At 44.9% G+C, this 26,273-nt stretch overlaps 1 protein-coding gene across 1 annotated transcript in view; it reads right to left on the minus strand.

The window, feature by feature from the left end:
• Window positions 1-26,273, minus strand: part of F13A1 (coagulation factor XIII A chain) — a 140,713-nt gene that overhangs the window by 44,114 nt on the left and 70,326 nt on the right. Inside the window, exons 7-8 of the mRNA XM_040249392.1 lie at window positions 16,104-16,278; window positions 13,218-13,356 (exon numbers count right to left, since the gene is read on the minus strand). Of these exons, the coding sequence (XP_040105326.1) occupies window positions 13,218-13,356; window positions 16,104-16,278 (314 nt within the window). The remainder of the gene's footprint in view (window positions 1-13,217; window positions 13,357-16,103; window positions 16,279-26,273) is intronic.

Raw genomic sequence — 26,273 nt, forward strand, 5'->3', positions numbered from 1 at the left:
CTCCTGGGGTTATGTTACTTTACCTGGAAAAGAGGATTTTGCAGATGTAATTAAGCTAATTAATCTGCTGATTTTGAGTTAATTAAAAAGGAGATTATGATGTGGACCTGACCTAATCACATGAGCCTTTAAATCTGGGTCTAGAGGTCTGAGACAGAGCAAACCAGAGATCTGAAGCAGCAAATACGTTCCCCTGCTGGTCTGGAAGAAAATGGCAGCTTCCTCGAGTTCTTCAGTGGGAAGGAGCTGGATTCTTCCAGAAATCAGCGTGAACTTGGAAGAGAGCATCAGGCATCAGAGGGGCCCACAGTCACTACCTTGATCGCCATCATTTGAAACCCTAAGCAAAGGACCAGCTACACTGTGCCCAAACTCCTCACCTACAGAGACTGCTGGATAATACATGTGTGCCATTCTAGCTGCCAAGCTTCTGGTAATTTGTTATGCAACAATAAAAAATGAATACAGTGCGCAAAGGGACCTGTTAAAGAATGCTTAACAAAATGTTGCAAATATTCTGAGTAGCTAGAAAGGGGATGACTCTTATTTTTATACTTTTTTCTGCAACATTTGAAATTTTTGTAATAAATATATACAGAAAAAAAAAAAACATTTTATTAAAGAAGAAAGAACACAGTTCAGAATCTGTCCTGGTTCCAACTGGCTAAGGTCACATCTAGAGTGACGAGAGCTCATGGGAGGGTGCAGAAGTGGACCAAAAAGACAGCTGAGACCAAGATGGGCTTCTGAGCTCTGCATGCTGTTTGTTCAAATGGAGTGAATAGTTTAAGCAAGGTGTCCTTTACTGCATTTAACTTGGCTAACTGCTTAAAACATTCCACAGGGTCATCTTTTCTGCAATCTGTGCAGAAAGGTTTTCTTCCCTAAAAAGAAAGAGACGTGGGGTTGCAATTCTGTTTCTGCAGCTTTATTAGGGCTCAAGGGAGAGCACAAATAAGATCGAGAGAAAGCCCTGGAAGAGATGTCTTGGACCAACTTCAAATGTAAACCAAGTATTTGAATTCATTTGAAACATGGCAGGGGGGTGGAAAAAAAGCTACTGGTCTGTCTTGCAAACTATTTGTGTTTGTAGGAGACGGGTGTACCCTCATCTCTTCCCTGGTGGCTCAAACTGTGAAGACTCTGCCTGCAATGCGGGAGACCCGGGTTCAGTCCCTGGGTCGGGAAGATCCCCTGGAGGAGGGCATTGCAGCCCACGCCAGTATTCTTGCCTGGAGAATTCCATGGACAGAGGAGTCTAGTAGGCTACAGTCCATGGGGTTGCAAAGAGTCAGACACACCTGAGCGAATAACACACACACCCCCTCTCTAGCCCTGCTGATACACTCCTAACACAGGCAGTGATACTGATCACAATAATGGCCGCACATCTTGGACTTGCTGACGTCTGGTCATTCCAATAATGAAGGCGTGGGGTGGGCTGGGGGTTGTGGGAGAGAAGCAGAGACAAGTTGATTGACCCTGAGGCTTGTCTACAAGACATTCCAAAGTGGAGATAAGAGTCTGGATCAAGAAAGTCCTTGTCAGTTGGGAAAGGTAATGAAGCCAGCAACAGAGGGGAGTTATTCAGAAGAAGGGGCATGCTTCAGGGATCTTCTGTGGAGCCGGGGGAACCGCGCTTCTTCGAATGCACCTATTCACGGTTAGGGGATGCTGGAGTGCTGAAACCAAGAGAGGCATTTTGAGTTTCTCTGGGGTCTTGTCCACCAAAGGCTCCCAAAGGTCCAACTGGGTGGAGGTCAAGCCAATATGCCCAGGAGGAACAAATCACCCAGCAAGAAAAGAGAGAAGCAATGAAGGTGTTTGTTTTTGCTTGTTATACACAGGGAAGGAATCCTATGACGCTCATTAAGAAGCTGCAGTTTAAGCGCCATCTGATGTAGCATGAAGTAAAGTGAAAGTCGCTCAGTCGTGTCCGACTCTTTGCTACCCCATTGACCGTGCAGTCCATGGAATTCTCCAGGCCAGAGTACTAGAGTGGGTAGCCTTTCCCTTCTCCAGGGGACCTTCCCAATCCAGAGATGGAACCCGGGTCTCCCGCATCGCAGGCAGATTCTTTACCAGCTGAGCCACCAGGGAGGCCCCTAATGCAGCCTGAGAGACCCCAGTCGAGGGGGCTGAAGATGGCATGGCCTCGGGGATGTGCTGTAACCACCAAAATGAAATTATGAGGTGCAGTTATAGTAGGGGTGATAATTAAAACAGGTAATAATTGCTCAGACACAGACGTAAGCCGGATGGAAGCTGCAACCGATCAGAACGTTGTTGTTCAGTCACTGTTATGGCCAACTCTCTGTGCCCCACGGACTGCAGGCTGCTAGGTTTCCCTGTCCTCCACTGTCTCCTGAGAATCTGACCACTGGAAAAGCCCCTGATGCTGGGAAAGATTGAAGGCAAAAGGAGAAGAGGGCAGCAGAAGATGAGATGGTTAGATAGCATCACCACCTCAATGGAAGTGAACTTGAACCAATCAGAAAGTTGGTATGATCTAAACGCTGGTTCGGTCCTCCCAGGCTCTACTGGATAAATGCCAGCCCAGATGTATTCAGTTACACATACAGTGTGCTAATACTCAGCAAGTTTGCTTCTGCTTACAACTTCTCCTGGAAATGTGTTTTGCCTAAATCTTGAATGTATATAGCCTTTCCCCTCTCTTCTCAATCCCAGGTACTGAGATCTTGAATATTTATGGAGAGAATTTTACAGCAGCTTTACTAGCAATGATTTTTAGGACATTAGGAGATAATCATGTAAACTTTATTTTTTCTCCTCTTTTGATAGTTTTCCCTCTTTTGATTATGTGTTTTATTTTTTAATTGTGGCCCCAGAAATGGAAGAGACCAAATGAAACCTCCCGAATGTTCAGGAGGTAGACACCACCCACTCAGGAGCCACATCTGACATCACTACTTAGCAGGAGGTCCTCTGTTATTGTGCTGAATTCCCTCTGGTGGATTTACTACGACCCTGGATGCCTTTAGCGCTCTCTTGCATAGCAAATTATCAATTAATATTCCTGCTGAAAATGGAGAAGAGATTGGATTTTGAGAATAACATCTAAAAAGCTTTTTATAATAAATTCTGACCAAGCTTATCCATAATTATTGAGAGGAGTTTTAAAAAATACAGCCAACAGTCTTAGTCTGTTTATGAGTATGCTATACTGAAAACTCTTATTTATATGAAGTTTTTCAAGAGGCCTTATTAATCATCAGAAGAAATTAAATTCCATTCAGTATAGCTTAGGTGGTACATATTTTATTAGCTTTTAATTATTTGAAAACTGGTAACCTTTGGTCTGTGTATAAGATGACTCTCTCAAGCAGAATTTATGACTAACCAAAACATGACATTTTTCTTGTTGTGAAAGATACCATAGTACTTTCTACATGGTTTATCAGATGGCTTCCATTTCCTTCTTCATTCTAACCTCATGAGAAGTATTTGTGATGATCTCTCATTTTTTACCTCTCAAACTCCCTCTTTGTCACTCTTACGTGGGACCTGAGTAGAACAAGTATTTGGGAGATAACTTTGGAGACATTATTGCTGCAGGACTAGGATAGAAATATGAAAGGAAGGGGGCAGGGAGAGAGTCCTGTGCAGCGATTTTCAACCTTCAAAAATTAGCGTACCTTCCTAGTTTTAAAACAAATGTTTCGTAACACCCCATTTATTATATTGAAACAAAGTCCACAGATTACACAATTCCTAAAAGATAATATAATGCCTTATAATGTACAGAAGACTTGATGAAATAAAAAATACATAAAATAATTTGTATTTCAGCAGATGTATGTCAGGAAGATGGTATTAGATCCCAAACTATTCCTGTGCTGTGCTTAGTTGCTCAGTCATGTCCGATTCTTTGTGACTACATGGACTACATGCAACCCGCAGGCTCCTCTGTTCATGGGATTCTCCAGGCAAAAATACCACAGGAGTTGCCATGCCCGCCTCCAAACTATTCCTACAGAATGTAAAACCCTCCAGGGGTCTGGTATGCCCCAAATTTCTAACCACTTGTATAGTGGTTAAAAGTGTGCTCTGGAGACAAAATCCCAGAATGGCAAAGGAGGGGCTTCCAAAAATCTACTCCTTCATGAAAATAAGGAGAATCATAACAAGCATGATCAAAATCAATTTCTCCAGAACTCTGGAAATGAGCCAAAGATTTGCAACAATATAGGGAGGATTTACTCAACAAAAACAAAAGAATCTCAGTAAGAACTGTGAGTTTGGGGGCATTTTAATTTCCCTTATTTCTACTACTCTCTCTGTAGCTCCATGGTAGTCTTGAAAATGAACACCCTTACAACCACGGTGGCTATAAAAAACGTGCAGCTTATCAAAGAACAAAGAAGAGAAAATGGGCTTGGCACTCCCTAAACTCCAGCAAATGAATTATCACTATTAACCTGTTCGGCAGCCCTTTGAAAGCAATGTCTAACCAAACAGGAGAATATCAATGAGGAGATAGAAATTATGGATAGGAATCAAACAGAATTTCTGGAGCTGAAAAGTATAATGGCTGGAATAAAAAATTCAAAAATTCACTAGAGGGTCTCAAAAGCACATGTGAGCAGGTAGAAAGAGTAAAGAACCAGTGAACCTGAGAAGTTAATTGAAATGATCTAGTCTGAATAACAGAAGAAATATATGAAGAAAAATGAACAGAGCCCCGAGGCACGTGGGACACCCACATAATGGGCCTCTCGGAAGGAAATGAAAGAGGGAAAAGAAGCAGAAAGAATATTTGAAGAAGTAATAGCTGATAACTTTTCCAAATTTGATGATAGATAGTAATATACACACCTTAGAAGTTAAAAGACCCAAAGAGAATGAATTCAAAGGGATCTGTACCTAAATGCCTCAGAGTCAAACTGTCAAAAGCTGAAGCCAGAGACGGTTTGGAATACAGCACGCCAAAGAGTGATTTATTATGTACAGTGGATTATCAATAGAATTAAACAGGATTTCCAACCAGAAATCATGGAGGCTAAAGGCTGACGACCATGGTTAAGTTACTGTGCCTCGATTTATTCCTCTAGAAGTGAGGATAATAATAGCCATTCTCTTATTGGGTTGTCAAAAGGATTAAATGAGTTAATAGCAATACATGTCACCCACTTAGCTTAGGTCCTGGCACAAAGAAAGCGTTCCATAAGCGGGAGCTATTTTGATTCTTGGAGGTGGCAGATTAGTTTCTCAATCCTTCTTTGAGACTCTGGAGTGGATCAGAGCATATATTCTTAGTCTCGAATGACAACTCTCACGATCTAGCTCCAGGTAATTTTCCCCAAAATAATTTAGCTGACAAGAGTGTGGTTAACTTGATAAGTTATTTTAAAATAAATATCTTTGGTAGCTGTTCAAGATTGGTAACTTGGATACATCACAAGATAATTTTATGAACTCTAAGCATCGTAAGCAGTTTGGTTTATATTCAGAATTTTTCTTCTGTTTTTCTTGGAATTCATTTTTGGATAATTCTTGATTAAAACTCAACTACAATATAACAATGTGAAAGTCCAGCTAGTTAGAACACACTGAGCTTCTAAAAACAACATACAAAGTGGACCAGTCTGCAGAGATTTTCTTTTTAAAAAATTTGTTTTATTTTTTGGCCATGCAGCATGTGGGATTTAGTTCCCCAAACAGGGGTCAAAACCAGACTTACAGAAAGAGACTCACAGACTTAGAGAGCAAATTTATGGTTGTCAGAGGGAAAGATGGGGGAAAGAGTTAGGGAGTTTGGGATGGACAGGTACACGCTGCATTTAGACTGGATAATGGGCTAGAACTGGACAGCACAAGGAACTCTGCTCAGTGTTGCGTGGCAGCCTAAATGGGAGGGGGGCTGGGGGAAGAGTGGATACATTCATATACATGGCTGAATTCCTTCACTGCTCACCTGAAACTATCTCAGCCTTATAAATCAGCTATACCTCAATACAAAGTAAAAAGTATTTTTTTCAAAAAAAAGTGTATCAGTCTGAACATCAAAAATGCACCTATGATGGGCAAACCAGCAGGCAAGTACAAGACCAATAAGATTAGGCTCTGTGGGGTTGTGTTACATCCAGGGCTGGCTCCCCAGCATGAAAGCTGCTGAATTTCTGCTCTAAAACTTGCTTAGAAAGAGCTTTATTTATAGATTCGACACTATCCGTTGCAGTAGAGGTGTTTTGTTTTTTTTTCTTTTTAGCATTTGAAGTGAAAAACAAACAATAGCAACTGTATTCTTTCCAAAAAGTATTGAGGGAAGTTAGGATTTTTTTATTTTGTAAGAAGCAGATGCACTGAGGCCAGCCAAAGAATTACAGAAATTTTCTGTGGTGTGCTTGATTTCTGTGTCTTTTTTTCCTGGGGAACCAGTTTGCAAAGCAGCACCTACACGTGTGTGAGTCGATCCCAGCCTGGCCTGAGCAGGGTTCCTGTGGCAGAAACTACTGACCGTGAGAAGAAAGGCCTGGCTGGAAGAACAGTGACGTTCATTTAAAAAGTATTCATTTTGGAGCTGGTGGCGGTGGAGGTTTAATTGCTAAGTCCCGTCTGAATCTTGTGACCCCAGGGATGGTAGCCCACCAGGCTCTTCTGTCCATGGAATTTTCCAGGCAAAAATACTGGAGGTGACCCTATACCTCGTTAAATTCAAAGTCATATGAGAAAATTAAGGCCCAGAGAATTCAAGCAACATGCCCAAAGTCACTCAGCTAATTGGTGGCAGAGCTAATCATATTGCCTTGAGCCATGGAGAGAAAGAGAGGAAAGAAAATTATAAGAGCAGGTTGACTTGATCTGGTGTTTTTCCATGAGATCCTAAGGAAAAGCAAAATAAAACTATACTTTCTTTCTATGTGAGTCACTGACTAGTTCTTAGATTGTCCCAACTTTGAGCTGAAATTGATAAATACAAATGTGCTAACTCACAATTCTTTAAAAAAATTAAATTGAGAAAGCCAGTTTCATCAAACCTACTTAATTTCAAATGAAAAGGCAACAAAGGAAAGACTCTTGCTAATGTTTTAGCATTCATCATCTTTCCAATTATCTTTAATATCATGAGATGCTTAACCTCTGAGCTATGCCATTTTCTACATCTGACAGCTAGTCCATCAGCTGGCCTCCGGGAAGCAGATGGGTGGGCTCAAGGGCCTAGGTGAGCACATAGGTACACAGACCCTTCTCTTCACATCCCAAGGGCATGAGTAGCACGTGCTTTCACCAACCCCACCTGGAACTCACTGTTTAGAGATGAAGACCTTCCCCCAGGAATGTGAGTAGAATGGAAGGGGACACCTGAGGCAGAGGCTCGGATGGGCTGGAAGGAGTCCCAGGGTCTAGAAAGCTGTTGTCTCCAAGAGGGCCTCTGGACACTGGTGACTGTTGGGATCTCTGCAACTCCGATTGAGGGGTGGGCTAGTCTTAAAGGAGCAAGCCCCTGGGCTTGGACAGTGCCTGGCAGGTGGAGAAGCGGGAGAGATGCCGAACCCACCCCGGCCCCAGACAGTAGTGAGTCCATCAGCCTCACATGAATGAGCAGCCTTGGGGGCATTAGCCCCTTCGGGAAGCGGGCAAAGGGTCAGAGGTTCTTGAGATCGTCCATGAAGGAGAGGTGAGGGGCTGGACATACGGAGAGTGAGTTTCAATATTCAACAACCATAGTCACAATAATATAAGATGTGTGTGCATGCGTGTTCAGTTGCTTCCGTTGTGTCTGGCTTTTTACAACCCTATGGACAGCAACCCACCAGGCTCCTCTGTCCATGGGATTCTCCAGCCAAGAATACTGGAGTGGGTTGCCTTTCCCTCCCCAAGGGGATCTTCCTGACCCAGGTATCAAACCTGTCTCTTGTGGCCCCTGCATTGCAGGCGATTTCTTTACCTACCGAGCCACCTTCCATTCCTTCCCACTTGACCTTGAAGCAAATTGATCTCTGGTCGTCTCACATCAGCCCCTTGGACTTTTACCTTGAGTTTCAAATGTGGGTCAAGGTCATTTCCTGGGTATTTCATCTTTGAAGAGCACGACCGGAGGATTGCAAGAGCACAGCAGCTTTGTTCACTGACCATGGGGTTTAGGATGGAAGGCCCTTCCCTTCATCTCCAGCACTCCTGGCTCACATTGCCACCCACCTTACATTTTTATAGTGTGTACTGTGTGTGGTTGTCTTGCTGGTGAACATCGGATGGAGCACCTTGAGGGCAGTGACCTGATTATCTGACAGTTGGATGTATTTGTGTATAATAGCACTTGTTGAATGAATTAAATGAGATTAATCATCTGAATGAATACTTAAAATGTTTTCCAACCAGTTCTCTGCCCTGCACTGTGTTGGCAAAGCAAAAGTAAAATATACCAGGCATGGCTCCCCTGCGGAGGGCTACATTCTGATGGAGACAGGTCTAGAGGTGGGCACAGACCCTTTACCCAGAATCATCCTGTCTGACCACTTCCTCTCCAGCAGTGGGACACTGGATCACACTTCCATTTAGAAGGAGAGGAGCCTTGTACTGAAATGCCTTTCATGACCCTAATCAGCACCAGCATCCCTTTCTTTTAAAATTGTTTCCATTTCTGATACATGTATATGTATGGCAGAGTCCCTTTGCTCTTCCCCTGAAACTGCCACAACATTGTTTGTTAATCAGCTATACCCCAAAACAAAGAGTTTTTTACAAAAGTGGCATCATGTGATTACCCCAAATCCATGAGAACTGATTGGAAACCAAACTATTATACATTCACCTTTTACTGTGTTGAAGCCTTAATTCCCATAAAAACTTGTTTCCATTTATACTGTGACTGTGGTATGATGAGGTGGGCAAGCTGAGCTCGTTCAGGATGTGGACAAATGGTCACTTTACTCCTGCCCAGCGTGAGCCCCTCGTCCCTGCTCACTGCCTGGATTGCAGCTGGACGTGGCACCAGCATCTTCATTAAGCTGTCCTCGGTGATTCATGGATGCCTTCCCCCAGAGCTTACACATAATTCCAGACCCATCAACACACTGCGGGCAGGCGGCTTAAACCGCTCCTTCCAGGATATGTTACCTTGCGTTGGCCCTCCCGGAATTGCATTTGCGAGCCCTAGGTCCAATTACTCTGCCCAGCTGTGCCCTTGTAAGGGCCCCTCCCTCTCCTGAATCCGCAAGAAGCCCACTCTTCCCTCCGTGGGCATCGAGAGGACGTCCTCTCGGTGCCAAACCGCTGCCCCTGGCGAGCTGAGGCTCTCTGGGAGGGGGATCCACACGCAGGGACCTAGGCTGGCAGAGCAGGACGCTGGCGGGCGAGCGGTCAGCGCTGGGCGGTCTGCGCGGGTGAAGGAGGTCAGAGCCGGGGGGAAGCCTGACTTCAGCCCTCTTGGCGCTGAACCGCACACCACTCTCCCTCTGACCCCCCGGCCGGGCCTATTTCTGCTTCGGGCATGTGGGACGCGACAGCCACGGAGGAGTCAGCTGGACCAGCTGGACCCTGATTCGCCCCCAGCAGCCCCTCGGTGTTGGAGAGACGGTGGGGGCGCTGAGAAAAGCAGGCAGTCATTCTCGTGGGTGCCGTTAGAAAGAGGGCGCGGGGCCGCGGACCAGCCGGCTGCCTGTCTGAGGAGCCGGAGGAGGCAAGTGAGGCCGGCGGCTCGGGGCGGCCGGCGGCTGCGAGACCCCCACTCGGAAGTCCGTCAGGCCGCGTGCGGCCCGCGTGCAGCCCTGGCCTCTCGCGGTCGGGGGTGGGCCCGCGGGCGCCTCCCTGCCGGGGCCCGGCCTCCGGCAGCCTCCTGCCCCCAGCCCTGCCCGGCTTGCTGACCCCGCAGGCGGGCCCTGCTTCTCACCAGCGGCCATCGCCGGTCCGATCGGCAGGCGCCCGCCGGGCACGTACATTGTCGTTTAATCGGTGACCTCGAAGTTAGGCTCAGTATGAGGCAGCCCAGCGAGGTGACGCTGCCTTCTCAAGGCCCCGCGGCCAGTGGCTGCCCAAGGCAGAGCTTGGCTCAGCGGAGGCCGTGGTGACCCCGTGCTGGCGGACGCGTGCAGGGACAGTCTCCACCAGCCTCCTCGACCAGGGAGGGTCTCAGAAATACTTCTGGCTTTCCAGAACGTTTATCACTTCTAGGGTTCACTGGTGTTTGTACTGAGGAGGCAGTTTCTGGCTTTCGTTATTAAAAAAAAAAAAAAAAAAGCCCAGAGTGACAGAAATAGCAAGTCATCCTAGACCCCCGGGCGCCCCCCTCTTCCTGACGACTTCAGTGCCGAGGTCAATGGCAACATATTGCCTCCCCGAAATTCCAGCTGTGCGACTAGTAATGAACGCAGGAACAGCAGCTAACACTCATTAAGCACCTGTTATGCTTGGAAATGTTGTCAGCTCCACCCTAGGGGGCAAGAGAGACACAGAGAGGGTGTGCGGTGCCCAAGGTCACACAGCCTGACCCAGGGCTGACTGAACCCCTTTAATCCCTGCACTCCACAATCTGGCATGTCCCGAGCTGGGTGAGCAGCAGCCGTTCAGTTAGTCAGACTGTGAGCCAAGCAGAGCGAAGACGGGGAGACTGGGGTGGTGGTCTGCTTGTGGAGGAGGCGGGAGGGCCCCAGACCAGAGGACACGGTCCCGTGGTGGTGGGATCTTCGGGGACGACAATGAAGGAACGAAAAGCCCAGGAACACCTGGGCTTCCCAGGAGGAGCTAGTGGTAAAGAATCCGCCTGCCTGAGCAGAAGACGCAGGAGGTGCGGGTTCGACCCCTGGGTCGGGAAGATCCCGTGGAGTGGGAAACGGTAACCCACTCCAGTATTCTCGTTTGGGAAATCCCACGGACACAGAGTCTCGAAGAGTCTGACACGGCTGAGCCCAGTGAAGGAACGAGAGTGGGAGAAACTGGGAAAGGAATTCGGAGCAGGGAGCTGAAAGAGGAAAGGGTTACCAAGGAGAGGTCGTCAGCTTCGGGCTTTCGTATCAATTGAACCAGGGGCATCGTGAGGGTATTTGTTGGGTGCCTGTGGGGATTTATGGTGGGAGGCATTTGGGTTAAAGAATCAGAAGGAATAATTCTGAGCTGCAGTTGGCTACAAGGGCATTGAGTGGTGTGTGTGTGTGTCTCTATGCTTGCTCTGCGCGTAGGTTCTACCATTTTTCTTATCTGCCATGTTCGAATGTCACAGCAGCTTCAGGGGTGACTATTTGGGCCTGTTTTTTTTTTTTTTTTGTCATTCCATATACACACAGGGCTGCTCTACTGGGATTCCAAGGGCTTAAATGGTGTTTTCAATTGCCGTTCAGTTTACAGAGGAGAGATTTTGTCTTGACTATAGTCTCCAGCTTGTCATTGCTCAGCTTGCTCCCTTCAAGTGAACTGCAGTGTTTTTTTTATTCATACAAGCATTTTGCCACTAGTTCAGCAATCTTGCTTCTTTTCTCATTCTCAAATGAACGTCTACTGGGACTGCTGAGTGAATTCTGCCCCTGCATCTGTGCTCCATTCCTGTGACATGGGGGAGTTAAGACACTTCTAACTTTTAATTTCTTCTAAAATGAGCTTCCAACTTCCTCCCATGCCCACTTGGATGTTTTCACCACTGACTGTTTTAGCTTTATTACTTATAAAGAACAGCTCTAGGAGACATCTTTTTGGCTTGGAAATTCCACTGAGTTCATGCCTGGCAGTTTCCCTCCGTACAGACCTTTGTGAATACCCTTTACGTCTGGATTCTTAGGATTCCCCCCCGCCCAATCTTTTTAGAATACTGTTTTGGAGTGAGTGGGTCCCCATGAATAAAGGAAATTTCTTTGGAATCCTAAACTCCTTGCAGCCAGCTTTTGATACAGAGATTCAGGGCAGTGAAAAAACCATAGGGCTGGTATTTGGTAATAATTCTGACTTTATTTCCACTTCTATCTCTGAATAAAAGATGAGGTCACAGATCAGGAGAACCACATCTTTACATACAAAGGGCAATCCTATTTATATTGCAAAGGCCAAAAGCAAAAAGGTTGTGGTTAAGGGTCAGATCGGAGAAGACAAGGGCAACCCACTCCGGTACTCTTGCCTGGAAAATCCCATGGTTGGAGGAGCCTGGTAGGCTGCAGTCCATGGGGTCGCTACTAGTCGGACATGACTGAGTGACTTCACTTTCACTTTTCACTTTCATGCATTGGAGAAGGAAATGGCAACCCACTCCAGTGTTCTTGCCTGGAGAATCCCAGGGACGGCGGAGCCTGGTGAGCTGCCATCTATGGGGTTGCACAGAGTCGGACACGACTGAAGCGACTTAGCAGCAGAAGGGTAAGATGCTCTTGGTTTTATTCTTAGCTTACCAGATGTGTGACCTTGAGAAAAGTATTTTAAGCTCTCTGTGCCTCAGTTTGCTCAGCTGTAAATGGAATGGTAATAAACTCCTATCTGATTAAACCTAAAAGGATTAGATAAGCTCATGTACACACAGAGACTAGTACACAGTAAGTGTGTAATAAACATTGGCTGTGTTGCTCTTACCGTAGAGAAAACACGGCTTCTGTATCTCTGCCATTCACCATAATAGTCATGCGCTAAGCTAGAACTGTGGGGCTGGAGAAGACTCTTGGGAGCCCCTTGGACTGCAAAGAGATCCAACCAGTGCATCCTAAAGGAGATCAACCCTGAATATTCACTGGAAGGACTGATGCTGAAGCTGAAGCTCCAATACTTTGGCCACCTGATAAGAGCTGACTCGTTGGAAAAGACTCTGATGCTGGGAAGGATCAAAGGCAACTGGAGAAGAGGACGACAGAGGATGACAGGGTTAGGTAGCGTCACTGACTTGATGGACACAAGTTTGAGCAAACTCCAGGAGATAGTGACGGACAGGGCAGGCTGATGTGCTGGGGTTGCAAAGAGTTGGACACGACTCAGTGGCTGAACAGCAACAATAACAAAAGCTAGAGAGGGACTGGTATAGGCCCTGGCCACTAAAGCTGTGGCCTCTTCCAGGAGTTGCTGCTGTAATGGGGTGATCGATCTTTATTACTAGAAGCCCAAACTGCTGTTCAGTAACATTTCTCATTCATTAGCTAAAAACAATCGCTGACAGTCAGACATTTGTGCCTATGGTATTGAATAGTCCTTAAAATAGAACAGAAAGAAACATCAGACTGACTCTGTCTGGTGGTAAATGTGTTATGCACTTCAATTTGATATCAGCCAGTGCCCTTGCAAATCAAACTCACCACACCGAATCCTTGGTGAGTTTGGAGTTCACGTTCCCGTCTTCTTCCAAGAAAATGTCCAGTTGCAAGTTGGCATCATTGTCATGGGCTGAGAAATAGTTGGTGACGACTCTCGCTGGTATCCCCAGGCATCGCAAAACTGCAGGAAAGAAGGATGGACCACAGTTAAACAGATCCCCAAGAGCTAATAAACATAGAGTGAGCAATCCCTTCTCAGCAGGGCCTTTCTTCTTGACCAGCATGGACAGGTTGTTCTCAGGTGTCCAAAGCCAAAAAGGAGTCTGTCATCAAGGATCAAGGAAGCACAAGAAGCCTTTCTGCTGGACCGGGAGGCGCCAAATGATACCAGTGGGAATGGGATCCCAGTAACAGGGTTCCAGTTGTTTAGTTGCTAATCACATGATCATCAAAGTAGGATTATTTTAATCTAGCTAATGGCCTGTGTTTCTGAAAATTAAAATTAAAAAACCCCAGCTAATAGGAAATCAGGAATTTACCAAGCAGACCCTCAGTGTGGTTTGATTTCCTGGGTGGAACTTGCTCTTGTGACACTTGGTGGAGGGTGGCACCACAGATCCATTCTAATTGTTAGATAATAAATTACCTGGATGCACCTCTTGCCATATGTACCTATTGATCAAACTTAATCCAAATGCCCTTCCTGGCTCCCAGGACGCCAGACATCAGTGCTCATTGAAAATAATTCAGCTGACAATTTTAAGATTAATGACTTGCCTTCCCCCCCGCCGCCGCCTCAGAATTGTTTAGCATTTTTAACCAAAGACTATCCACCCCCTTCAATAGAACAACCTTGGCAGTCCAAACACGAGTCTGGTAGAGACTCAAGGGTCCTCATTAAATAACTTAATCTTCACATCCCAAATGACACTGATGGCAACCACCACCTGCCTCCCACTTCCATCTTCCTCTCTTGATTTACAACCCTGACACACACTACAGTTTTACCAACAAAATGATTGGCACTCTAGCTCTATTCCTACCTTAGCACCAATTCATGTGATCACAGAGTGAGATTTGTCCCAGAGTCTGCTGAACTCATAATTTTAAGCCAGATGCAGCTTGACACGGGGCGCCAGGACCTCCTCCCCTCCAAATTCCCTTTTCAGGTTTATCCTCATGGTGGCATCCCCTACACTGGGCCTCTGCCTTATCACCAGAGTCTGTTTTCAGGACCAGACCTGATGATCCTTTTATACAGAAAGCATACACGGGTGGAGGGCTTCCCAGGTGGCTCCGCGGTAGAGTCTGTCTGCAATGCAGGAGGCTCGCGTTCGATCCCTGAGTCAGGAAGAGCCCATGGAATGGCTACCCTCTCCAGTATTCTTCCCTGGAGAATCTCATGGACAGAGGAACCTAGCGAGTTCCAGTCCATGGGGTCACAAAAGAGTCGAACAGGACTTAGCGTCTAAACAACAGCAACAATACGTGGATGGAAGTTGTTGACTATTTTATCTGTTTCTGAAACTAAAGAATCACATTGGGATAGCGAAACTGCAGGCATCAAGGGGATGTGGGGAGTGCTTTTTGTTTTCCTGGGAACATTTCATCAGAGAGGCTGTCTCCGCCAAGCGCCTGGCACACAATCTTGCCTTGGGAGCCACGGAGGAGGGGGCCTTCCTCCAACTGTTAGCTTTCCTGAAGTTCAGGCTTCCATGTGGAACTCCACAGACCAGGCTTCCTAGGACACTGATACCTTGGCTCCACTGCCCTTCATTGCTCCCAGGAAATACATGTTCCTATAGCTCTTAAGTATATGAGAATGGCTAAGAAAATAATCCTACTCAGTTTGATGTCATTGAGAAAAAAAACACACAACAGAACACTTATGATTTCTTCCCACTTGGACCTCTGACTGACTCTCAGATGGTCACAACTTTGAGCTGAAACAGACAGTCTTCCTGATCATTTATAAAAACATTATTTCATCCTGGCTTCCAGCCTTCAGACCCTCCTTGATTTTTCTGATTAAAAAACATGCTAACTGGATAAAACAGTCTTTATTAGTGAGTAAGCAGAAAGGACACTTTGCCTTGAGTTTCACGTCTTTCTTACAGGGCTATAGAAATGGCATGAGAATGATTATCATTAACAATGATGAAGACATACTGAAATAAATGTATTTTTTAAAAACTATTCACTGAATTAACAATAACATTGTCTGGGCCGGGACAGACAAATGCCACATTGGAAAATAATGCACGAGGTAGAAGAGAACGGTTCTGTTCCCGTGTGTTTTCCTCTATGGTTTGGATGTTGGGTAGATTAGAGGCAAGAGGGGATGCCAGGGAGTAAAGATCGTTCATTAATTTCTGGTGTATAATTGCTCAGGGGCATTGAGACTCATATAAGAACTGAGATAAGCCCATCTGCCACCCACCCTCCACAGGTAAGGTAAAAACTAAGTGGGCATATTTACAAAATTCTCACGGATATACAGTGAGCAAATAAGCATATTTATAAACCTTCTGAATAACAATTAAGAAGTCTACATCCTATAATTTATTATTTTAAATTTTGCTAATTTAACCATTTTTAAAATGTGGAGATTACTAATTAAAAATTGTATATCCTTCCCTCCCACCCTTTCCTGGCCCCCAAACTCTCCATTTTGCTGAGAGTTGAACGATGGATTATGTAGGAAATTGTCCCTCATTCTTTCTGTGAAGGTTCTGCAATCAAAGAGAAATTATGAGCATACTGGCCCAGTACGATTTAACTAGACATTGACTACGTCCCAGAGTAGCCGTCCACAAATTCTATAGATCCAACAGAGATTGCTAGGTCCCCTCACCAGGTTAGAGACTAAATGTCTTGAGGTGACATTTCCTTTACATTAAAAAAATATTTACTCAACTGGTTACTTACACGTATTAAAGACACCAGCAAAAACCCAGCATTGGCCATAGCGGACTGGCTTCTGGGAGCTCTTGTATTCCAGCAGGATGTCCACACTTCCGGTCCAGGCTGATGGGGGAACACCGTAAGCGTAGATGTTGTCCCAGGAGCCAGCGATGACGCCTTCATCGTCCTTGGCATTGATCTAAACGAGACCATGACGGGTGAGGAGGAGCCAAATCCCTTAGGAGAGCCCTCTCCAGACTCTGACTCTGGGCAAGCTAAGGCTCCCAGCGCCTTCTGTGTTCCTGCAGGATGAAGAGTCCTACTTCAGTTCACTGCTACTTATCAGGGAAAGCAGTGTGATGACTGAGTGTGTGAGGGCGAACCAGACGGCCAAGGCTGCCTCTTAAACAGCGTAGGATTCTGGTGAGGTGGTGCTGAGTAGCAGGCAGGAAGAGTTATCATGGCTTCTCAAGCACTTGGGCCCTTGGTCTGGGTGGAACAGTGCTGGAGAACGTGTGAGGAAGAGAGGAAGAAGACTTACAAAAGAAGATGGGTCAAGGAGGGATCTTGTCTTGATAGAAGGAAAGCTAAAAATCGACAAATGATGTTAGATGTTAGCATGGGGGCCCAAAGTCTGATGGTCTAATGAGGTTTGACTTTGATGATGAGTAGCTGACTCTAATAAATTGGAAAAATATGTAGATGCTGTCATAGTAGCCATTAAGAATTAACAAGAAATTAGATTCCCATGGGTACCTTGCAGAATTTGTTTTTTAAAAATTGCATGAACAGAAGTCTTTTCTTTATAATTGTTTAGAGTGAAAGTGAAGTCGCTCAGTCGTGTCCAACTCTTTGCGACCCCATGGACGTAGCCTACCAGGCCCCTCTGTCCCTGGGATTCTCCAGGCGAGAGCACTGGAGTGGGGTGCCGTTTCCTTCTCCAGGGGATCTTCCCAACCCAGGGATTGAACCCGGGTCTCCCACATTGTAGACAGACGCTTTACCAGCTGAGCCACCAGGGAAATAATTGTTTAAGGCGATTATAAAATTTTGTTAACAGATATTTCCAGTTACATTAAGGACCTGGGGTATTATAGTTTAAATATAAGGGAGATGTAAGCAAAGAACGGCAATCTTGAATATTTGGGAAAAACCTGCTACACTCTCAGACGACAGTCATTTGGTAGCAGCAGACCGCAAGTGCAGTAAAACAGCTGTTTTATGTTTAGATGATAAAAGTGAGGCCAGGAATGAACAGTTTCAAGGCCTCCGGTCAGTTTCTTGGGGGTCACTGCTGAATCTTAACTTCTCTTGCTGTAACTTGCATCATGTTTAATTACAGTCAGAAGAATGTCTAGGTGGGGAGCACTAAGAGTTTTTCCAAAAACTGATGCCCCTTTAACAATGCTTGTATGTTGATATGACAATGGTTTATAGCCTTGCTCCTCAATGTGTGGTCTATGGACCAGCAGCAACAGTGTGCTGGGAGTTTATGGGAAATGCAGACTCTCAGGCCCCTCCCTAAGCCTGTTGAATCAGAAACTGCAGTTTAACAAAATCCCCAGGTGATCTGTGTGCACATGAGTTTGAGAAGCATAGGTTCAGATTACACTGATGAGACATTAGTAAACAAAGTGGAACATATGATTAAAGCAGGTGCATTCAGATTATGAAAATCATAGAAGAGATGCTAAAATATGATGAGTTTTTATGTGTTCCTGGCCTTGCCAATTACCAACTCAGCCTCAGCACTTCCCCAGACCCCTCTCTTAGCCTTACTGAATTTAGATTTATAAGCGTCTATTCCTCAGTGGGTCGTGAGCATATTGAAAATAGAGATAAAAATCTATGCCTTTCTGACTTCTAACAAATATTGGCAAAGAGCAGGTGTCCAATAGTTGTGGAATAATCCGTTGTATGTTGTGGGATAATCCGTTGTGTGTTGTGGGATAATCCGTTGTGTGTTGTGGGATAATCCGTTGTGTGTTGTGGAATAATCCGTTGTGTCTTGTGGGATAATCCGTTGTGTGTTGTGGGATAATCCGTTGTGTGTTGTGGAATAATCCGTTGTGTGTTGTGGAATAATCCGTTGTATGTTGTGGGATAATCCGTTGTATGTTGTGGGATAATCCGTTGTATATCCAACAAGCATGTAGGCATTGTGCCTCTGAATAAGACTAAGATCTTCACTATGGAAGGAGATGGAAGAGGAACCCATTAAGCAGAAGGAAAGGTTCCGCTATTCATACAGAAAGACGTCCAGGGAGAGTGGACTCCCAACAGAGGGCGTCATCAGCTTTCTTAGATTGGAGGGAGGTGGTGGCTGTGGTGAGCCGGGGAGAGAAAATGACGTGAAAAGCCAGGTCTCGAGAGGCTGAGGTTCAGCGAAGGTCATCTATATGGAAGAAAGAGTTTGGATAATTGCTTGGTGACCATGAAGAACTATGACAAGGTCAGGGACCTGCAATAAGAATTATGTAAGTAGGCAATATTGGAGGAAGTAGAAAGCACTAGAAGAAAATGCTTAAGCAGTGCAAGCACTTGCAGCTTCTACTGGTTTTCCCTTTTGGCTCTGTACAGCTGGGTTAAAGTGAAGGTAAATACCCGGCCACCAGGCTCCTCGGTGGTTCAGTCAGTTAAGAATCTGCCTTCAGTGCAGGAGACCAGGGTTTGATCCCTGGGTCAGGAAGATCCCCTGGAGAAGGAAACAGCAGTCCACTGCAGTATTCTTGCCTGGGAAATCCCATGGACAGAGGAGCCTGGTGGGCTACAGTCAATGGGGCCACAAAAAGTTGGACACGACTGAGAGACTAAACCACCACAAATACCCAGTTAATTTGTTTAATATACAGAAAAGTTTAGTCTTTAGACCCAACTAATTGCAAACTCATGCCTTTGACATTAACTTTGACTTTATCCTGTAAGTCCATGAAATGACTGCCATGCAGCAGCGTTTAGCTGACAACTTTGGTTCTATTCATGATCAATAACTCTCCTTGCAGTTGAATTGATTATCTAAATCTGCATCTATTATAGTGAAGCCTGAAGAGTGCTATGATGTAGCTTGATATTTATAAGTGGATCCAGCTTTAACTCACATTACCAGTTATTTATCCTTATCATTAAGAAATAGAATAGGGCAATGAATCTCAGAGGTAAAAGTTCCTAAACTAAGGTTCTGATGACTGACTTTCAAATAGCTATTAATTAAAAGTATTATTTATAGCCTACAGCTGAGCCCAATCAGCCAAAGGGAAGAGTAAGAAAAAAAAAAGAAAAGGAGCTCTCTCCTCTATAGTCCTTTTAATTGTTAATGCTGAGCTGTTCCCTCATGCTAGACAAATCACACTTCTCATTTATTAGCATTTGGCCAGATTAGCCACTGTTTTCTAATTAGGAAATTGATTTCTAGGGAGCCTAGATACTGAAAGAGATAAGTCTTAAGTGACATATGTAAAGGGGTAAAGTCATGTTCTCCTCCTGAGACAACAGATCAGTTTGGGGGGCAGGTCAAGGGCATGTCGGTCCCTTTTCCTGCCACAGCTGACGGTTGACACCCTACCACAAGCTCAGAGTCGGACGAATGACAGGATGAAATGTCTTGGTCCTGCATCACCGGTGGTCAAGGAGACAAGATGAGCCCAGAACTTTGGATATTATTCAGCTTCAGCAAGGGTTTACTAAATTGTCCTCTCATAATACCTATGATATCAGAAAAAATTTAAAAACCAGACCCTTCAAAAGTCACTATCAGTGGCCTCAGTGGCAGAACATAATTTAGGGACATTTCAAAAGCTGGTCCAAGAAAAGACAAAGGTTTAGAGGTGGACAGAGGGGCAGCATGGCTCAGCTTCAGCACCAGGACTTCAGAAGCCTAACTGTCAAGTCAGCAAAATGCTGAGACTGTATATTTGCATTTCAAAATCTGGAAAGAAGCAAGCTGAATTAGAATGCAGATTTTTTTTTCCCCCTTGTTCTGGTGGGATTCATGGAAATAACAGCTGTGTAGAAAGGGGTGGAAAAGGGTCTACAGCCCTAAAAAGGTAAGAGTCTGGGACTATAGTGGGGAAATGATGGAAATCCCGAGTCATCCCCTCGTGGGAAGGAGATCTGCCTCCAGGTAGGTGGAGTGGATTCTGGAATGAGACATTTAACAGGATCCTCAAAGAAAGAGCAGAGACCAATAGTGCCCTTTTCTGGTGCAATCTGTCTCAGGGCACAAAAGAGTAGAATGAAGTACACTGGCTCAAACAGTCATTCAGAGGTGAAATCAAACCAGTCTTGGACTGGAGAGTCAAGATTTCATCTACAGTTATTAACTACAGCAAATAGAACACTTGCATAAGAGTTTTGCAAGTATGATTTTTTTTGAACTTTTATCTTTAATTTTTTCTTGATTGTCTGAATTCTTTTTTAGAGAGCATTCTTATCTTTTTAACCAAAAATCATAATAACTTTTCATTTAAAAAAACTGGAAGCAGATATGCCAATATGCTGTGCTCAGTTCTTGCAATGAGAATACATATAATTGCTATTTTCTTCTTTAAACATGTTTAGAATTTTCTCAAATATTTACCTGAGAGGAAAGAATTCCTTTTGTGCCCAGCAGGGTGGGCTGCCTCTCTGAATTCAGGCTTAGATCATTGCATTTTGCATAATTACTATTTTTTCTGCTTCTTTTTAAATATGTAAAGGTATTTTTCTTATCCTGTGAGCACATTTTATATGGCTTTGATAAGGTGACTTTTCTCTGTTATAAACCTATTATATTCTGTTAAATTATATTATGTTCTCATAAAGGGTAGGATTTCTGTAATTCTTGCAGAATGTAATTTTATACCTAACTTTGCCTGTAATAGTTTTTCAAAGACCATTGGATATAAATTTTGGACAACTTGAGCTAGTTTCAAAGGCAGAGAGTTAAATTTGGGAGGGAGAAGAGCTCTTCCTTGAAGAAGAACCCATCCAGCTTTTGTGAACAAGCTCCCACGTACAGTCTGGTGAAGGTCAATCTTAATTGTAGGAGGAAGTTGTACAGTGTGTGTCAAATTGCCTCCATGACACTCCAGGGTTCCAATCACTTTGGAAAATGGACAGATTCTTATAAAGCTAAACATATACATGCCCTATGATTTAGACATGCCTGCTTTAACTGCTTGTCTCAGAAATACAAAAATATATGTACAGAAAGGGACTTGTACAAGAGTCTTCTTCATAGCTTAATTCACAACAGTCCCAAATTGGAAGCATCCCAAGTGTCCGTCCACAGGTGAATGGATGACAGATTGGGGTATACAGCATGGTGAAACACTGCTCAGCAATACCAAGGAACAAGCTGAAGCGTGTGTAAGAATAGACTGAGTAAAGAACGCCAGCCCAAATAGTGCCTGGGGTATAAACCCGTTATGTGAAGTTGAAAGACAGGCAAATCTAATCTATTCTAAGAAATCAGGATCGTAGTTGTTTCTGGGGCTGTGGGTTGACTGTAAGAGAGCACAAGGGGAATTTCTGGGCTGGTGGTAATGTCTAAATTTGGGTTGCGGTGGTGATTATCCGAATCAAAACTCATTGAATTTTACATTTAATATCCATATGTTTCATTGCATGTAAATTTTAGTTCAGCAACAACAGCATCAACAAACCACAGGAACTAACCCCAACTTCTGCTGTGAAGCACACAACCACGATTCACACGTGCTGTGCTTTGTATATTCGGCACAAGTCCTGACAGGAGTGGGGCTTCCCAGGTGGCTCAGTGGGTAAAGAATCCGCCTGCAGTGCAGGAGATGCGGGCTCGATCCCTGGGTCGGGGAGATTCCCTGGAGGAGGAGATGGCAACCCACTCCAGCATTCTTGCCTGGAGAACTCCATGGACAGAGGAGCCTGGCGGGCTACAGCCCATGGGGTCACAAAGAGTGAGACACAGCTAACGTGACCGGGCACGCACGCACGCACTGCCAGGAGTGGGTAATGAGACTCATTTTTCATGAAAATCATTACAACTAGAGATTATTGATCCTGTCTTCCTTAGTAACTGAGGATCCCTATTTGGTCCAAACGTATTTTACTAATTGACAATCATGAAAGAAATAACAAAAGGTGGACCGAGAGAGAGAGAGAGAGACAGAGACAGAGATACTGAGATTCTCAGCTTTCCCAGCACTGTCTGCTGCTTTTTCATTGCTACACCACTGCTGCGTGGTGCAGGGCTGGCATGTAGAACAGGCCTCCCCAAGTGTCCGAATGAAAGCGTGGATGGATGAATGAATAGGTGCGTGGATGGATGGGCGGGAAAGGGAAAGAGTAGAGCAGGAAGCAGATGGGAAAGGACGTCAAGAGACAGGAGAGGGGAAGGGGGGAGGGCAGGAAGGGATGCAGAGTGCGTGCCCTGAGAGGGCCTCTCCAAAGGGGGATGCTGGCTTTGCTGCACTTCTGTTCGCCCCTCCTGGGGGTGTCTGTCCCAGGAGACCAGAGCAACCCCGGCTGCAGAGCTCGGAAGGGCCGCTGAGAAGCGTCCCCGTGTTTCAGAAACAGCCAATGTGATTACAAAATAGATGCGGCATTGAGACCTCATTCCAGGAAGCAATTCAGGGAAAGCAGACATTTAGATTGACTGTGATCATCACATTTGAGAGCTGGCTTATAATAAATGTCTGTTTTCCTCCCCAAATATGGGGAGCCCGGGCATAAGAAATGCAACCTTAATAACAGAGAGACCAAGCTGTTTGCCCACAAATGGAAACTTCATTACATTGCTGGCTTTTATCATAGGAGGGGGAAAAAAATGATGTCTGAACAGTTCCTTGTCTCATCAGCCTCTTCCACCCCAGCCTAAGAGCGAGGGACTGAAAATGACAGGGCTCGTAAAAGGATGACATCTGTATCCCAGGAGCTCACATGGCGCAGGCAGAGGACCGGCGGAGGACAAAGCCAGGGGCGTGCAGCGGCGTCTGTGGAGGGCGCGCCCGGGAGCCTGGGGTCCTTCCGTTTGGCCAGTGACCTTGGACATGTCATTTGATTTCCTGCGACTCCTGCTCTGCGTCTGCACATCGGTTACTTATGAGATGGATACAACTTCTCAAAACTGGCTATGAAAACAATTTCTGTTAGGTAAATTCAAACTTTCTACTGGCTTCCAATATGTTTGTCAATTGTTTCAAGTTCTTCGATAAACAGAAACGTAAACCCCTGGTGAACGCACGCATGCTCAGCTGTGTCCCACTCTTTCCGACTCCATGGACTGTAGCCCGCCAGGCTCCTCTGTCCATGGGATTTCCCAGACAAGACTACTGACGTAGGCAGCCAGGCCCTCCTCCAGAGGATCTTCCTCACCCAGGGGCCGAACCTTTGTTTCCTACATGACAGACATATTTTTTACCCGCCGAGCAATCCGGGAAACCGTTGAATAAGGTGGCATTATGCGTAGTTTGAAATGTACTGGACATGGTCTTGCCGTTCATCACTGGATTCCCTTGGCTATTCCTAGACCACAGGCAGGCCTCCTGCGCTTGTGGGTAACTTGAATCCAACTTTAAGAGTTAAATAAAATCTGACTAGAGTTAGTATTTCACCCTGTTGGGCTACAATCAGGTTTTTCATGAATCTTAGCTGGTAGATTCTCCAAAGCTGCCCCCCTCGGGAGCTCCCTGGTTGAGCTGTGTCACCATTGGAAAGGTCTCTGAGTGCACCTTTAGCTCAAGCCCCTAGCTCTTCCTGCTCTCCCTGAGTGAGGAATGCCGTTCTTGGCATCCCCGGGCATGAATGGCAGAGAGAGAAAACAACACTTTAAGAAAACAGATAGGGTCAGAGCTCCAGAAACTCTGGATCGGAGCAGAAATCCATTGAGGATCCTACATCTGGCAATGGTCACCAGCCTGGGAGTTTTAACTTAGGCATCTGCAGGACTGTGCAGGTGTGTGAGACATTGCCATTCTTCTACACACCAAAGGGAGCTGGATCCTGACTTTCACAAAGGTGGTACCGGGTCTGATGGGAGTGGTACCACTCCCATTAGAAGTTTTGATTGGCAGTTGGATAAATCTCTGACACAAGAATGGGGAAACAAGTTGTTTTTAATAATCCTGTGTTTTTTTTTTTTTTTTGATAGATGAAAATTTTCCAAATGTAAGATTCGTTTGGGGAAATGTGAAGAAGCTCCTCAGTGGGGAGATGGCTGGGGACAATGGCCCTGGGGCACTCAAGTCCTCAGATTTCTCCAGGACAGTTCACCCCAAGAAAGGGATTTTAGCTGCTTATAAACCAAAGGAGAAGTTATATAGTGCTTTAACATTTTAATTTTTTTTTAAATAAAACTTTTAGGGAGCTGCGCTGTGGCTGGTCTATATATATATGACCAGGGACTAGACTTCGTGTATTTACTTGTGATTCGAAAGTTCATTTGAGGTAACTGCATGGAATTCCCAATCCAAGTGAATTTGTAAATGTAGTCTGAATACTTGAAATAGTTTGCCGCATGAAGAGGTTTGCTGAATGTGAAGCTTTCCATGAGATGGCCGAGCAAACAACTGGGGAAGAATTAAGCAGGGTTTTGCAGTAGCTTTCTGTGGAGCTGCTGAGCAAAATATGGAAGTAGTAATGTCGTGACTATCTTTTTCACGCTTGGAAGGGAAAAAAAAAAAACTGTCGAAGTACTGGGACAAGATGAAGAGGAAGAAAGATGGACAGAGTGAAAAGTAGCTTTATTTTCAGCTTATCTGTGAGACCACGTAAGCGCAGGGATCAGAAGCCCTGAAGTCCATTTCATCTCCAAGGTCTACAGTCATTTATCTTGTGTTGGGCTCTAGGAAACTCTAGGACCTACTCTACTTGCGATCAGTTTGATTTAGTAGCTGGGGTTCAAGATATATATTTTTTTATAACGTTAAAGAGTGTGCTGAACATCAATTGGCTAAAAAAAAAGTCCAATCTTGAGTTAGTTCCCAAAAGGCACAGCTAGAATAAGGTATTAATGGGGATTAATGATGGCATTGTGGTTCGATATTAGCAAAAGTCCAGGGTCAAAAATAAATGTGTACACCTCAAGGGAAGCAGGCAAGTCCAGGCTGGCAACAGTGCAAAGACTGGAATTTAAAAATACCTAACTAGTATACTGATACTTTTTCTTCTCTCTCCTTCCAGATTTTCCTCTTAATGTCACCTTTAAAGAAAAAAATTGCAAATGAATCAAGTAACTCCCCAGAGGAGAAAGTTTCCCTCTGACTATGTTTTCCTGCAGTGCTTTGAGTGATGGCTATTTGGGTATAATTCCCACCATGAAAAAAGGATTTCTATGAATAATCATGTGGTTTATCGTTGCTATGGGTCTTGGTTAATCATTCTGCCTTTTCACTCTGTGTCCCAACACTTGTCAGGATACTGCTTTGTCCTGGGAAAACTGTGAGCAAAGCTTCAGGGGTTTGCTTTCTCCTACAACCCTATGCTTATTTCATCAGAGACTTTGCTATACTCTGTTGGCAAGTTCTGCTTACAAGTCTGTCTTTTCTATTAGACTGTTAGCTCTGTGGAGGCAGAAACTATTTTGTTTACAATTGTAACTAGACTTAAGGCGATGCTAGAGGTAAAGAACCCGCCTGCTAATGCAGGAGATGACATAAGAGACACTGATTTGATCCTTGGGTTTGGGAAGATCCCCTGGAGGAGGAAATGGCAACTCACTCCAGTATTCTTGCCTGGAAAATCCCATGGACAGAGGCGCCTGGTGGGCTACAGTCCACAGAGTCGAAAAGATTTGGACACGACAAAACAACTTAGCATGCATGGAATCTGAATACATGGAATCTGTATGCAGGTCAAGAAGCAACAGTTAGAACTGGACATGGAACAACAGACTGGTTCCAAGTCTGGAAAAGAGTATGTCAAGGCTATATATTGTCATGTTGCTTATTTAACTTATATCCAGGGTATATCATGCGAAATGGTGGACTGGATGAAGCACAAGCAATCAAGATTGCCAGGAGAAATATCATAACCTCAGATATGCAGATGACACAACTCTTATGGCAGACAGCAGAGAACAAAAGAGCCTCTTGATGAAAGTCAAAGAGGAAAGTGAAAAAGTTGGCTTAAAACTCAACATTCAGAAAACTAAGGTCATGGCATCTGGTCCCATCACTTCATGGCAAATAGATGGGGAAACAATGGAAAAAGTGAGAGACTTTATTTTCTTGGGCTCCA

The sequence above is a fragment of the Oryx dammah genome, unplaced genomic scaffold (genome assembly GCF_014754425.2).
Source record: "Oryx dammah isolate SB20612 unplaced genomic scaffold, SCBI_Odam_1.1 HiC_scaffold_11, whole genome shotgun sequence".
NCBI classification, from domain to species: domain Eukaryota; kingdom Metazoa; phylum Chordata; class Mammalia; order Artiodactyla; family Bovidae; genus Oryx; species Oryx dammah.